This window comes from Schistocerca piceifrons, chromosome 8, assembly GCF_021461385.2.
Source record: "Schistocerca piceifrons isolate TAMUIC-IGC-003096 chromosome 8, iqSchPice1.1, whole genome shotgun sequence".
NCBI classification, from domain to species: Eukaryota; Metazoa; Arthropoda; class Insecta; order Orthoptera; family Acrididae; genus Schistocerca; species Schistocerca piceifrons.
In genome coordinates, this window is record NC_060145.1 from 36,786,905 (window position 1) to 36,803,126 (window position 16,222).

At 42.4% G+C, this 16,222-nt stretch overlaps 1 protein-coding gene across 2 annotated transcripts in view; it reads right to left on the reverse strand.

The window, feature by feature from the left end:
- The window catches only part of LOC124711866, a 32,454-nt gene extending 26,452 nt beyond the window's left edge, over nucleotides 1–6,002 (reverse strand). The window contains exon 1 of one of the 2 annotated variants that reach the window (XM_047242105.1): nucleotides 5,933–5,983. In XM_047242105.1, coding sequence (XP_047098061.1) covers nucleotides 5,933–5,941 — 9 coding nt within the window. In that variant the 5' untranslated portion in view covers nucleotides 5,942–5,983. Of the gene's footprint in view, nucleotides 1–5,932 lie in introns of both variants that reach the window. The other variant, XM_047242103.1, reaches the window with a different exon arrangement.
- Between the last annotated feature and the right edge of the window lie 10,220 nt (nucleotides 6,003–16,222).

The window sequence follows — 16,222 nt, forward strand, 5'->3', positions numbered from 1 at the left end:
TAAATTCGTACACCCTATGGAAAAAAGAGAAGGATCAACTCGAAGCTATTATCCAAATCAGGCGGAAATTGGAAGATGTTATGTACACGTAGAGACAAACAAATGATTACCATTTCAGAAAAAAATGATTGCTTCAAGAGAAAAAACTACAGAAGTTGAGCAGTCGACTACGCTTTGGTCGACCTCTGGCTTGGCACTTATTGATACAGTTTTTGGATTTCCTCCTAAAGGATATCGTGCCCTAATTCTGTCCAGTTAGCGGGTTAGGTCGTCAAAACCTCAAGCCAGTTGGAGGGTCTACCCTTAATACTTGTAACTTTCACAACTGGGGATGAAATCTGTGGCCTTCCTGGCGAAGGTCGGGTTTGGCAAGCAAGAAAAGAAGCATTAGAAACTCTCTATGAGTGCGGGTGGGCATTATCTTGCTGAAAAGTAAGCTCAGGTTCGGTGCCCTCGAGGGCTAACAAAGAGAGGAGCAGGATATCGGGGACGTAAAGTTGGGCTCTAAGGGTGCTGCGGATGACACCCAAAGGGGTCCTGCTACCAAAAGGAATGCTACGCCACACCATTAGCTCTGGTTTTAGGGCCGCGTAGCAGGCGACAGTCAAGTTGCTACTCCACCGCTGTCCGGAACGTCTCCAGACAGATCTTCGACCTTGAATCTCATTGACTGGAGCAGAACTGTCTTCAGTGGTTCGTCCCCATGGCAGACGTTCTTCACTGGAATTCAGGAATATTTACTTAGTATTTTTTGGTGAAAGAGTTTCGTAAAATCGTGTTTAATAACTCTGCTTTAGTGGCACTGGCGTCGGTGACTTCAAGGTTGTTATCGCGCAGTGATGATATTGATTGCGTCTTGCCACAGGTGTGCTTTATGTATGACCAGAATCTCTTTGGGTTTTCTGCCAGATTTCGAGACAGAGTTTCGTTGTGGGAATTATTGAAAGCATCTCACATTGAAGTTGTTGTTGTTGCGGTTTTCAGTCCTGAGTCTGGTTTGATGCAGCTCTCCATGCTAATCTATCCTGTGCAAGTTCTTTCATCTCCCAATACCTACTGCAACCTACATCCTTCTGAATCTGCTTATTGTTTCCATCTCTTGGTCTCCCTCTACGATTTTTACCCTCCACGCTGCCCTCCAATGCTAAATTTGTGATCCCTTGATGCCTCAGAACATCAGAACATGTCCTAACAACCGGTCCCTTCATCTAGTCAAGTTGTGCCACAAACATCTCTTCTCCCCAATTCTATTCAATACCTCCTCATTAGTTACGTGATCTACCCACCTACTCTTCAACATTCTTTTGTAGCACAACATTTCGAAAGCTTCTATTCTCTTCTCGTCCAAACTATTTATTGTCCATGTTTCACTTCCATACATGGCTACACTCCATACAAATACTTTCAGAAATGACTTCCTGACACTTAAATCTATACTCGATGTTAACAAATTTCTCTTCTTCAGAAACGCTATCCTTGCCATTGCCAGTCTACATTTTATATCCTCTCTACTTCGACCTTCATCAGTTATTTTGCTCCCCAAATAGCAAACCTCCTTTACTACTTTAAGTGTCTCATTTCGTAATCTAATTCCCTCAGCATCACCCGACTTAATTCGACTACATTCCATTATCCTCGTTTTACTTTTGTTGATGTTTATCTTATATCCTCCTTTCAAGACACTGTCCATTCCGTTCAACTGCTCTTCCAAGTCCTTTGCTGTCTCTGACAGAATTACAATGTCATCGGCGAACCTCAAAGTTTTTATTTCTTCTCCCTGGATTTTAATACCTACTCCGAATTTTTCTTTTGTTTCCTTTACTGCTTGCTCAATATACAGATTGAATAACATCGGGGAGAGGCTACAAGCCTGTCTCACTCCCTTCCCAACCACTGCTTCCCTTTCATGCCCCTTGACTCTTATAACTGCCATCTGGTTTCTGTACAAATTGTAAGTAGCCTTTCGCTCCCTGTATTTTACCCCTGCCACCTTTAGAATTTGAAAGAGAGTATTCCAGTCAACATTGTCAAAAGCTTTCTCTAAGTCTACAAATGCTAGAAACGTAGGTTTGCCTTTCCTTAATCTTTCTTCTAAGATAAGTCGTAAGGTCAGTATTGCCTCACGTGTTCCAACATTTCAAAGGAATCCAAACTGATCTTCCCCGACGTCGGCTTCACCAGTTTTCCCATTCGTCTGTAAATAATTCGCGTTAGTATTTTGCAGCTGTGGCTTATTAAACTGATAGTTCGGTAATTTTCACATCTGTCAACACCTGCTTTCTTGGGTATTAGAATTATTATATTCTTCTTGAAGTCAGAAGGTATTTCGCCTGTCTCGTACATCTTGCTCACCAGATGGTAGAGTTTTGTCAGGACTGGCTCTCCCAAGGCCGTCAGTAGTTCTAATGGAATGTTGTCTACTCCCGGGGCCTTATTTCGACTCAGTTCTTTCAGTACTCTGTCAAACTCTTCACGCAGTATCGTATCTCCAATTTCATCTTCATCCACATTCTCTTCCATTTCCATAATATTGTCCTCAAGTACATCGATCTTGTATAGACCCTCTTTATACTCCTTCCACCTTTCTGCTTTCCCTTCTTTGCTTAGAACTGGGTTTCCATCTGAGCTCTTGATATTCATACAAGTGGCTCTCTTTTCTCCAAATGTCTCTTTAATTTTCCTGTGGGCTGTATCTATCTTACCCCTAGTGATATGCGCCTCTACATCCTTACATTTGTCCTCTACCCATCCCTGCTTAGCCATTTCGCACTTCCTGTCGATTTCTTTTTTGAGATGTTTGTATTCCTTTTTGCCTGCTTCATTTACTGCATTTTTGTATTTTCTCCTTTCATCAATTAAATTCAGTATCTATTCTGTTACCCAAGGATTTGTACTAGCCCTCGTGTTTTTACCTACTTGGTCCTCTGCTTCCTTCACTATTTCATTCCTCAAAGCTACCCATTCTTCTTCTACTGTATTTCTTTCCCCCATTACTGTCAATTGTTCCCTTATGCTGTCCCTGAAACTCTGTACAACCTCTGGTCTAGTCAGTTTATCCAGGTCCCATCTCCTTAAATTACCACCTTTTTGCAATTTTTCAGTTTTAATCTACAGGTCATAACCAATAGATTGAGGACAGAGTCCACATCTGCCCCTGGAAATGTCCTACAATTTAAAACCTAGTTCCGAAATCTCAAATTATATAATCTATCTGATACCTTTTAGTATCTCCAGGATTCTTCCATGTATACAACCATCTTTTATGATTCTTGAACCAAGTGTTAGCTATGATTAAGTTATGCTCTGTGCAAAATTTTACCAGACGGCTTCCTCTTTCATTTCTTAGCTCCAATCCATATTCACCTACTATGTTTCCTTCTCTCCCTTTTCCTACTGTCGAATTCCAGTCACCCATGACTATTAAATTTTCGCCTCCCTTCACTACCTGTATAATTTCTTTAATCTCATCATACATTTCTTCAATTTCTTCGTCAGCTGCAGAGCTAGTTGGCATATAAACTTGTACTACTGTAGTAGGCATGGGCTTCGTGTCTATCTTGGCCACTATAATACGTTCACTATGCTGTCCGTAGTAGCGTACCCGCACTCCTATTTTTTTATTCATTATTAAACCTACTCCTGCATTACCCCTATTTGATTTTGTACTTATAACCCTGTTTTCACCCGACCAGAAGTCTTGCTCCTCCTGCCACCGAACTTCACCAATTCCCACTATATCTAACTTTAACGTATCCATTTCGCTTTTTAAATTTTCTAACCTACCTGCCCGATTAAGGGATCTGACATTCCACGCTCCGATCCGTGGAATGCCAGTTTTCTTTCTCCTGATAACAACGTCCTCTTGAGTAGTCCCCGCCCGGAGGATCGAATGGGGGACTATTTTACCACCGGAATATTTTACCCAAGAGGACGCCATCATCATTTAACCATAGAGTAAAGCTTCATGCCCTTGGGAAAAATTACGGCTGTAGTTTCCCCTTGCTTTCAGCCGTTCGCAGTACCACAACAGCAAGGCCGTTTTGGTTAGTGTTACAAGGCCATATCAGTCGATCATCCAGACCGTTGCCCCTGCAACTACTGAAAAGGCTGCTGCCCCTCTTCAGGAACCAAATGTTTGTCTAGCCTCTCAACAGATACCCCTCCGTTGCGGTTGCACCTACGGTACGGCTATCTGTATCGTTGAGGCACGCAAGCCTCCCCACCAACGGCAAGGTCCATGGTTCATGGTGGGAGGCACATTGAAGTACGCACTATATTTCGAACTTACAGCGATCTGACCCGCTTTGTGTACCGTGAGGAATCAGTACCATCACTTATTAATTTATGTGGTATATATATCTCTCAATTACTGTCGATACTATCTATTTGAATTCATTCCACAACTTTTCTACGCTTACATGGTCAGACTGTCTCTTAATAAGGCGTTAAGACCATTATTATCATCTTTTTAAAATAGATATACTTTGCGTTTCTTTTTTATGGTTGTAGGAGTTACGGTATTCAGCCTAGCCGCAACTGGCATTTTTCGCTAATCCCTGTATTCGTCACGATATCCACTATTTGTGTAGGATTATTTGTTGCTAAGAAGTCAAATATGCTTTCGCAATCATTTTCGCTTCGAGTGGGCTCATGAACTAATTGTTCAAAATAATTTTATGACAAAGCATTCAGTACAATTTTGGATGAGGTTTTATGCCTGCCGCCGGCTTTAAATGTTTAATTTTTCCAGCATATCGAGGGTAGATTAAAGTCACCTCCAACTATAATTGTAAGAGTGGTGTACCTATTTGAAATGAGACTCAAGTTTTCTCTGAACTGTTCAGCAACTATAGCTTCTGAGTCGGAGGGTCGGTAAAACAACCCAGTTAATAGTTTATTCCGATTGTCAAGTATAACCTCCACCCATAGTATGTCATTACAAGGAAAACATCTTCTGACAGCAATAATTACTCCACTACAAATTGCATTTAATCTATCCTTTCTCTACACTGTTAGATTGTTATAAAAAAAATTTCTGCTGAGTTTATTTCCGGCTTTAGCGAGGTTTTCTGTACCTATAACTATTTGAAATTCAGTGCTTTCTATTAGGGCGTGGAGCTCTGGTTCTTTCCCAACACAGCTACGACAATTTACAATTACAATACCGATCGTTTCTACAACTAACGTACTGTGTTTTACCTGCCCACTTTGAGATGGACGCTCTTTCTGTGGTTCCCTGAGGCCCTCTAACCTAAACAACCACCCAGTCCCTTCCATAAAGTCCCCGCTACCCATGTAGCCGTTTCCTGTGTGTAGTGGACTCCTGACCTATTAAGCGGAACCTGGAAACCAACCACCCGACGGCGCAAGTCTAGGAATCAGCTGCCTACACGGTCACATAACCGCCTGAGCCTCTGATTCAGACCCTCCACTCAGCTCTGCACCGAAGGACCACAGCCGGTTCTATCGACGATGCTGCAGATCGGTGAGATCCTCCTTAATCTCGCAAGCAAGACTGGCAGTCCTTACCATTTCCGCTAGCCGCCCAGAACCAGAGAGAATTTCCTCCGATCCAAAGCGACATACGTCATTGGTAACGAGCCACCACCTGCAGTTGGCTGCTCCCTGTACTCTTCATGGCATCCGGAATCAGCCTTTCCGCATCCGGAATGACTCCCCCCGGTATGCACATGAAGTACACACTAGCTTCCTTCCCCTATTAGGCAGCTATTTTCCTAGGAATCCCCATTACGCGCCTAATGTTGGAGCTCCCAACTACCGGCAAACCCACACTCTGTGAATGCGCAGATAAATGATGTGTATATAAATTTAAAAAAAGGGTGAAATGCAATCAGAAGGACTAAATACGTAGAAGAAAGCAGAGGGAATCCTTCAGCTGAAGGTTAGTAACAACAAACCGTCGCATACTTACGGCTTTCATATTGGCTTGCTGAAATTGTGTGTCGGCTAGGAACGTGTTGGATCACGGTGTGTGCCTTCCTCTGGAGACGTCTGCTCTTTTATACTCATTCGGCCGCTTGTACTGGCCTCAGAATGCTGATTCATTGCCCCAATTCAAGGGCTGGAGGGGAAGCGTGCAGTTGTTGCCATTGTGTGCTTCACTTTCCGCCTTCCCCGCTTCCCGGTACGTAGTCAGTTCCCGCGTTTCCGCATACCGGTACTCGTTGCTTAGGCCGAAATCTGAGCGGTATAACTGACGGACGCCATACACTCTACTGCCGCATCGCAGAAAGAAGAACTATATAATGTGTGTGTCAATAGGGAGGTGGCGAGGCACAGTAATAATGTTCACATCTGTACGATGTGTGTATGGATGATAATTTTGTGGTGTGGTGTGAGATAGTATGCCATAGATTTTCAGGCTCACATGCGGTTCCTCTTCGTCCAAATGTCTTGGCCCAAACTCGTCTAGGGGTTGAACCGGACGTGTCGCATTACACGCCCTAAATTAGAGACTTGTGACCCTTTGGTTAAGCCGGCCGCAGTGGCCGAGCGGTTCTAGGCGATACAGTATGGAATCGCGCGACCGCTACGGTCGCAGGTTCGAATCCTGCCTTGGGCATGGATGTGCGTGATGTCCTTAGGTTAGTTAGGTTTAAGTAGTTCTAAGTTCTAGTGGACTGATGACCGCAGCAGTTAAATCCCATAGCGCTCAGAGCCATTTGAACCAACCCTTTGGTTAAATTGTCCGGCTGATGGAAAGTTTGAAAAATACAAATTTAATAACAGTAATAATAATATTGGTAACTAATATTGACAACTAAATTAACGACCCATAAAATATGATGGACACACAGTTACGATTTGGTTAGAATAACGTTCATTCAGAAAGCAAAGTAATAGCGAAAGTGGTCGTATCTAGAGTTACAATTACACTCGAGTGCATAACCATTTGACACAGTTCCGTCAGTTACAGTCTCATCGCGAAATACAAGTCCAATACTCTAACTCGCTAGCAACATGAAAAGTTTGAGCTTACAACAGACACGCGGCTGCTCACTGCTCAGAGACTAAGTCCCGGGTTAACACACAACGCGAAATTCTCTAAGTCGTTTCACTTCCTAGCTACCTAAACACGGACCGTCCGCTTTCACGTCTCCACCAGCAGTGTACCCTTTGGAGTCTAGACCAGGACTGTCCCACTGCCCTTCCCCGGCCGAGTCACCCCCGTGCCGATCACCGTTGCTCAACTGACTAGGGCAGTTCCCTTTCCTGAAGCCGTCCTTCTGATTGGCTACAGCTTATTCTACATTATTTTACATTAACTATTATGCACTAAATTTTACAAGAAATATTCAATAAGGGGTCATGCTGTCATCGTTCGTTGTGTTTGATGTGGAGGAAATGAAGATCTGATGCTTAACTGAAAATACTGATAATTTAAAATTAACTATTCCTTTAGACAAATAAAGTTACAGAGTTGATATTTACAACATTTGTCATTTTCATGATGCCCTTCTATATGAAATGTGGATCTTTAAGATCGACCAAAACGTTCAGATTTTAGCATTCACGTCTTTCTTACGAAACTGGTTGATTTCACTTTAACGGTAAATTATAAACTATTATAGATATGATCAATATTCCAGTTTTATTGGGATCGCCATGAAAATATATGAAGGGTACTAGATTAAAATTACTGTGGCTTCATGCCCTGAATTACTGCATAGTTAAGTTGTTTTCATAAATGTTTCCGTTTATGGCTGATCTTAGGTGCGCCATATTTAACACTGCTACATCTCCTTGGCCACAAATTGCTTCTACGGGGTTTCCCTATGACATAGGTTCTCGTCTGTCTCACTCCCACACTGCAGCACCTAGACCTCATTCAGAACAATAGATGCCTGTAAATTTCCCCGTCTCTTGGCGAATCTGCACTCTGCATGGTCTTGAACGACAGGGTTCGTTTCACAATTCCTGAAGGCTGACTCTTTTAGCCATAGACTTATATGAGAACGAAATTCTCGTTAACTCATAGTAGCCGCAGGAACTTGACACTCGACCTACGTTTCTTCAGCATCTAAATTCGCTCCACCCGATTATAAATTTCACAATGGAAGTGGAGAATGATGGTACTATATCCTTTCTTGATGTTTTCGTACGAAGGGAAGCAGATTTAACCTTGGGACACAGCATATACAGCAGGCCAACTCATACAGATCTCTATCTGCCGGCCACAAGTTGCTATCATCCTGCACAATCCTGTAGTTAATTACGTACGTCAGTTCACGGAGCACTTGTGGTATCTGATCCTGAAAGTCTGCCGAACGAAATACAGCACTTGAAGACAGTGTTCGACAAAACGGTTAGTATGAGAGACACACACGTAATTCATTCAGACCCAAGCGAGTTCTATCCAAGGAGCGAATTGAAGATACTAATACACCCATCACTTTGGTCTTTCTTCAGTATACTAAGGTATATTGATAAGTTTCACTTATGGACTGTCTGACAGCAACTGAATAAAACACAATTTTAGTGCCATACGCGTTTCGCCTTTATTTTCTGCAAGGCATCATCAGTGGCCTGGAATATGTACATGTGTTAGCTATTTTCTTTACATTTTTGTCATTGTGCCTATAGGTTATAAACAGTTCTGGTGGTTGATATTTCCTATTAAGTAGTAATGTTTTGAACTGTACTTACAGGTTGCGTAGACAGTTTCTTACATATTACGCTCCTGTTGCATTTTTGGTGTTGTTCTTCTTCCTATGAGCGCCAGTTTGCTGTTTTTTCCACATTCCACAGCACTATGCACTGAACGCTTGTTTTAATGCAATGTTTTGGTTTCTGTTGCCGATTGTCAATTGTTTTTTGCCAAAGATCGAATATTACTGCCAAACTTATGAGTGTAACTATTGAAGTATCTGTGGTCTGTCCGTGTATTCGTTGTGTGTGTGTGTGTGTGTGTGTGTGTGTGTGTGTGTGTGTGTGTGTGTGTGTGTGTGTGTGTGTGTGTTTGGTGTGGTATTAATTTAATTTCATTTAATTTTATTGTAATTAGTTATTTATTTTTTTTTTGTCCTGTGTATGTGTGTGTGTGTGTGTGTGTTTTAGTGTGATATGTATTTTTTTGTGCTGTGTGTGTGTGTGTGTCTGTCTGTATTTTGGTGTTATATATATATGTATATATTTTATGTTATCATTTCCTTTATTAAATGTAGTAGGGAGCCTGTGCTGATGTGTGTTTGTTCATTTATCACATGTTTGTTTTCTGCTATCGCTTTCTGGATGTGGAAGTTTTCTTGCATTTGTATAAGATGTTTGTCATGGTTGCTTATTCTCATTATTTTCATTTCTTGTTCCATGTTTGTAGGATGATGGTTGTAGTGTTTTAAATGCTCTGCATGTGGAATGGTTTGTTTCATACTTCCAACATCTGATATGTTCTTTGTATCTTGTTTCAAAATTCCTGCATGTCATGCCTATGTATACTGCATCACAACTTTGACATTCAAGTTTATATATTCCTGATTGTTGGAACTTGTCCCTCTTGGTAGCTGGCTGGCTTAGGTGTGATTGAAGGGTTTGCCCAGGCTTATATGCTATTTTGAAGCCCTGTCTCTTTAGGATGTTTGCAACTCTGTGTGTTAGTTTATGTGTGTAGGTCATGGTGTACCATCTGGTTCTTTTCTGTGTGGTGTTGTCATTGTGTGTGTTTGTTGAGTGTGTTTGTAAGTTTTCAGCTTGTGAGTTCTTTTGTATTGTGGAAATGTTGTGTTTGTTTTTTATTTGTGTTTTTATTTTTTGATTGAGCCTGTGTACCACATGTGTGTCATACCCGTTGTTCTTAGCTATTTGTATGATCGTGTTCATTTCTTGTTCATAGTTTCTCTTGCTGAGTGGGATTCTGTTTAATCTATGTAACATGTGTCTTAGTGCTGCAAGTTTCTGGCTTTGGGGGTGGTTGGATGTGGAATGTATAACTGTGTCCGTGGCTGTTGGTTTTCTAAAGATGTGAAATGTATGTTTTCCATTTTCTTTTTTAATTGTAATGTCAAGAAAATTTATTTGATTTTCTTTTTCTATTTCAAGTGTGAATTTTATGTTCTTATGAGCTTTGTTTATTTCTGAATGGAGTTCATCTATTTTTTCACTTGGCTCGTCTACCAGACAAATAATGTCATCCACGTATCTGTACCAATATATGATTTTGAAACTTTCCTTTGTGGTTATCTTATCAAATATCTGATTTTCAAGGTGACTGATGAAAATGTTTGCTAGTGTTCCTGATATTGGGGATCCCATGGGCAGTCCATCAGTTTGTAGATAATATTCTTCCTCAAACTGAAAGTAGTTTTGTTCAGTTGTCAGTCTGAGCATATCTGTTATTTCTTTTATTGCGTCTGTGGTGAGGTTGCTGTGGGATGAGAGATTTTGTTCTATGATTTCTATTGTTTCTGTGATAGGGATGGAGGTATACATATTTTCTATATCGAATGAAATCAGTGATGCTGTGTGTGGTATCTGTATGCTTTCTATTAGGTTTCATATGTTTATCACTGTTCTGTTGTTTTCTACTTTATAGTGGTTTGTAACTAACTTTTGGAGGTGTTTGGCTATGCGGTATGTTGGGGCTTTCTTGAAGTTGATAACAGGTCTCATTGGCATTCCGTCTTTATGTACTTTCGGTTGGCTGCGGAGTGTTGGTGCTTGTGGGTTTTTCTGTGTTAAGTAGTATTTCTGTTTGTCTGTGAGTGTGTGTTCAATGTTTTTCAGTGTTCGTTTCACATTTGCCTGGAATCGTGTAGTTGGATCTGACTTCAGTTTCTGTATAGCGTTGGTGTTTATGTATTCCTTGGTTTTTGTGATGTATTGCTCTTTATCCATGAGTACTGTTACATTTCCCTTGTCTGCTTTTGTTATTAATACGTTGTTGTTTGAAACTTCCTGGCAGATTAAAACTGTGTGCCCGACCGAGACTCGAACTCGGGACCTTTGCCTTTCGCGGGCAAGTGCTCTACCATCTGAGCTACCGAAGCACGACTCACGCCCGGTACTCACAGCTTTACTTCTGCCAGTATCTCGTCTCCTACCTTCCAAACTTTACAGAAGCTCTCCTGCGAACCCGTGAGTACCGGGCGTGAGTCGTGCTTCGGTAGCTCAGATGGTAGAGCACTTGCCCCCGAAAGGCAAAGGTCCCGAGTTCGAGTCTCGGTCGGGCACACAGTTTTAATCTGTCAGGAAGTTTCATATCAGCGCACACTCCGCTGCAGAGTGAAAATCTCATTCTGGAAACATCCCCCAGGCTGTAGCTAAGCCATGTCTCCGCTTTATCCTTTCTTTCAGGAGTGCTAGTTCTGCAAGTTTCGCAGGAGAGCTTCTGTAAAGTTTGGAAGGTAGGAGACGAGATACTGGCAGAAGTAAAGCTGTGAGTACTGGTGAGTCGTGCTTCGGTAGCTCAGATGGTAGAGCACTTGCCCGCGAAAGGCAAAGGTCCCGAGTTCGAGTCTCGGTCGGGCACACAGTTTTAATCTGCCAGGAAGTTTCATATCAGCGCACACTCCGCTGCAGAGTGAAAATCTCATTCTGGAAACATCCCCCAGGCTGTGGCTAAGCCATGTCTCCGCTTTATCCTTTCTTTCAGGAGTGCTAGTTCTGCAAGGTTCGCAGGAGAGCTTCTGTAAAGTTTGGAAGGTAGGAGACGAGATACTGGCAGAAGTAAAGCTGTGAGTACCGGGCGTGAGTCGTGCTTCGGTAGCTCAGATGGTAGAGCACTTGCCCGCGAAAGGCAAAGGTCCCGAGTTCGAGTCTCGGTCGGGCACACAGTTTTAATCTGCCAGGAAGTTTCATATCAGCGCACACTCCGCTGCAGAGTGAAAATCTCATTCTGGAAACATCCCCCAGACTGTGGCTAAGCCATGTCTCCGCTTTATCCTTTCTTTCAGGAGTGCTAGTTCTGCAAGGTTCGCAGGAGAGCTTCTGTAAAGTTTGGAAGGTAGGAGACGAGATACTGGCAGAAGTAAAGCTGTGAGTACCGGGCGTGAGTCGTGCTTCGGTAGCTCAGATGGTAGAGCACTTGCCCGCGAAAGGCAAAGGTCCCGAGTTCGAGTCTCGGTCGGGCACACAGTTTTAATCTGCCAGGAAGTTTCATATCAGCGCACACTCCGCTGCAGAGTGAAAATCTCATTCTGGAAACATCCCCCAGGCTGTGGCTAAGCCATGTCTCCGCTTTATCCTTTCTTTCAGGAGTGCTAGTTCTGCAAGGTTCGCAGGAGAGCTTCTGTAAAGTTTGGAAGGTAGGAGACGAGATACTGGCAGAAGTAAAGCTGTGAGTACCGGGCGTGAGTCGTGCTTCGGTAGCTCAGATGGTAGAGCACTTGCCCGCGAAAGGCAAAGGTCCCGAGTTCGAGTCTCGGTCGGGCACACAGTTTTAATCTGCCAGGAAGTTTCATATCAGCGCACACTCCGCTGCAGAGTGAAAATCTCATTCTGGAAACATCCCCCAGGCTGTGGCTAAGCCATGTCTCCGCTTTATCCTTTCTTTCAGGAGTGCTAGTTCTGCAAGGTTCGCAGGAGAGCTTCTGTAAAGTTTGGAAGGTAGGAGACGAGATACTGGCAGAAGTAAAGCTGTGAGTACCGGGCGTGAGTCGTGCTTCGGTAGCTCAGATGGTAGAGCACTTGCCTGCGAAAGGCAAAGGTCCCGAGTTCGAGTCTCGGTCGGGCACACAGTTTTAATCTGCCAGGAAGTTTCATATCAGCGCACACTCCGCTGCAGAGTGAAAATCTCATTCTGGAAACATCCCCCAGGCTGTGGCTAAGCCATGTCTCCGCTTTATCCTTTCTTTCAGGAGTGCTAGTTCTGCAAGGTTCGCAGGAGAGCTTCTGTAAAGTTTGGAAGGTAGGAGACGAGATACTGGCAGAAGTAAAGCTGTGAGTACCGGGCGTGAGTCGTGCTTCGGTAGCTCAGATGGTAGAGCACTTGCCCGCGAAAGGCAAAGGTCCCGAGTTCGAGTCTCGGTCGGGCACACAGTTTTAATCTGCCAGGAAGTTTCATATCAGCGCACACTCCGCTGCAGAGTGAAAATCTCATTCTGGAAACATCCCCCAGGCTGTGGCTAAGCCATGTCTCCGCTTTATCCTTTCTTTCAGGAGTGCTAGTTCTGCAAGGTTCGCAGGAGAGCTTCTGTAAAGTTTGGAAGGTAGGAGACGAGATACTGGCAGAAGTAAAGCTGTGAGTACCGGGCGTGAGTCGTGCTTCGGTAGCTCAGATGGTAGAGCACTTGCCCGCGAAAGGCAAAGGTCCCGAGTTCGAGTCTCGGTCGGGCACACAGTTTTAATCTGCCAGGAAGTTTCATATCAGCGCACACTCCGCTGCAGAGTGAAAATCTCATTCTGGAGACGTTGTTGTTTGTTAACTTTTGTTTTAACCTTTTCATAGTAGCTGCTTCTGTTTGGTTGTTCTTATTGTGTGTCTGCTGTGTTTGTTTTATTATGCATTTTATTTCTTCTTTTACTAGTTCTCTTGTCAGTGCTATGTTTATTACACAATTATTTTGTTGTTCTTCACGTGTAAGGATGTGTTCGGTTTCTACTATGAGATTTTCTATGTATTGGACGTGTCAAGGAGTCACAGCTATTTAAGGTACATTTAATGATCATTAGCATTGATTACCAGATCCCTCCTCATAACAGCACAAAGGAATGTGAATTTAAACTCAATCATGTGCTATAGCTTGGTGAAGTTGATTTACAATATCTCACATTCTCTCGACCAGGAAAAAATTATCGTAACAAAATTAGAGGTATATTGAAGTACTGAGATTTGAGAACGTATATCTGTGTAACACTAATCCTTGCTCTGAAAGTTTAGTCCCACAGGTTATGAGAACTTTGTCGAAGAGGTGGAGCAGACTGGTGCTGACTTCCGAGTTTGGAACTGATCTGTGTTATTCTACGCTACAGACTGGACAGTAGCAGGTTCCAGATTTTAAAGTCCCGCCACCTACAGCACCATACAAGCTCTAAAGTGTCGCTGTCAGGTGGCTGTTTTCGTCTCTTTCTACTGGTAGCGGGTCGGATACTGACTCTTCTCACTCTTGGCGTGCAGTACAGGGAAACTGTCCGACAGAATCGTCCTTCTCTGGCGGTTGTGATAGTGAATTTTCCTCCCTGAATTGCTAAGACCTGAAGTCACGAATGTAGAAACTACTGACCTTTAACTAAATGCAAATTTTTGAAAGTTAATGTAATAGTCACACATTCAGGCAAACCCAGCAGTTGCTTTAATTCATTTTGCCTCATATGACTCAAAAGGCCATTCAAGGAACTCAAAAACAACACAGAAAATTTAAGAAATTTCAAGTTTACATTCTATAATGCACACATTTTCAGTCTGAAACACTTTTTACTTACAATAATCGTTTTACAACATTCATTTCTGTAGAACCAGAAGATGGTTTCATTGAATAAACACTGGATATTATTTCTTCCTTAGAGATTTACTGGCAACTGGGTATCATGTACGGTCTCCAACAACAATGTCTATAACGAATCGTTTCCCACTTTCGTCCTTTGTGAGAATGTTAGTGTAGTCCTGAATGAGTTCGGCACCGATTACTGAAAAGTTATTCATAAGAAGCATCTTCTTAAGTTTTTTAATTTCTTTAACGGGACTCATCTTTTCTCGTTGGAGGGCCTTTGTAGAGAAAATCGGTCTTGATCGAAAATTTTATGAAGAAATTTTTGTGACATGGGTTAAAAAAGTTGATAGTCAATATTTGTAAGAGAAGAAAGATAACTTTTGTGTATATTGCTCCTTGCCACTTGACTTTTTTTCTTAATCTTAGTCATTTTTTTGTATTTCCAAGATAGCTGTGGCTATAACTGCCCTGAGTTTCTTTGGAGCATTGCCATCCAACAAAGCTAGGGCGACAGTTTCTGCACCTAAGTACCAGAAGCGGTTTTAGCGTTTTTTTGCATCTACCTTACTGATTACTGAATCAATATCGCTATAATTTATCAGTTACTCCTAGATACGAAATTATGGTAATATGTCTTAATTGCTTCTACTGACTGAAACGATGCACTGACGTCCACGTGTCCAAGAAAAATAAATATATTTGTTAATGAGTTCTTATACATGGCAGATAAGAGAAACTAATGTTGACACACATGTAACGAATGTATATATGGCCTGAGCCATCCACCTAGAATAACGTACAGCTCTGGAATGCGAAATGGTATCCCATTCTTCAAAATACCGTCAAGGGAGATTATCCAGCTGTTGTTTTGCCGAGTGAACTTGGTTTTATAGAAAACCGAGACAAATACACCGTAAGTCATCAGGTCCTTCATTGGTACAGGTTAAGCCAATTTTCTTGTCGTCTTTCGACCAAATTACTCTACAGTTCTTGAAAAGATCGTGTATGGGCCGGAAATTGTCTTCATCAGTAAGATGAGATAAGTCCTCAAGACCAATTCAGAAATGTGATGATGACGAGAGAGGTGTAACAAGTCTTACGTGAACAATTGCTAAATACTGGTAGTGCTACAATTTACTCATCCAATATCACTTGCTGCTGTATCACTGCAAAGTTCCTGAATTTAGTCACCCGTACCCCACCTTTCTGATGCCTGGTGAAAAGCGTTGATTCCATCTCCTCCGGAAGCTGTTAGGATTTCAGGGAAGCCCAACAACTAATCCATGGCCGGTGGGAGTGGCCGAGCGGTTCTAAGCGCTACTGTTTGGACCCGCGCGACCGCTACGGTCGTACGTTTGAATCCAACCTCTGGCATGGATGTGTGTGATGTTCTTAGGTTAGTTAGGTTTAACTAGTTCTAAGTTCAAGGGGACTGATGACCTTAGAAGTTCAGTCCAGTAGTGCTCAGAGCCAATACTGCCAATCGATTTTGTTTTTTAACACCTTTGGGCACGGGGAACAACTTTCCGTGGCAGTGCAGCACGAAATTTAAAATCAGACGATCGGATGTAACTATCACCACGAATTTCACTGACGGTACCGCAGTTATCTCTTTTTTTGTTTTGTTTTAAGCGTTTAGGGCTAGGCTGCAGTATTCTCCAAAGCAGTAAAAGGAAGATGCACTTTCACTCCCACCTAGCTATTACAGCCATTGTTATTAACACTACTAATGTTTCACTAGTAATAAAATAATGGCATGTATTATATGTTAAGATGTGGACAAAAGTATTAAAGCTGGAGTTTTACAAATAAGTATCCTTAATAGTAAAACTTTACTT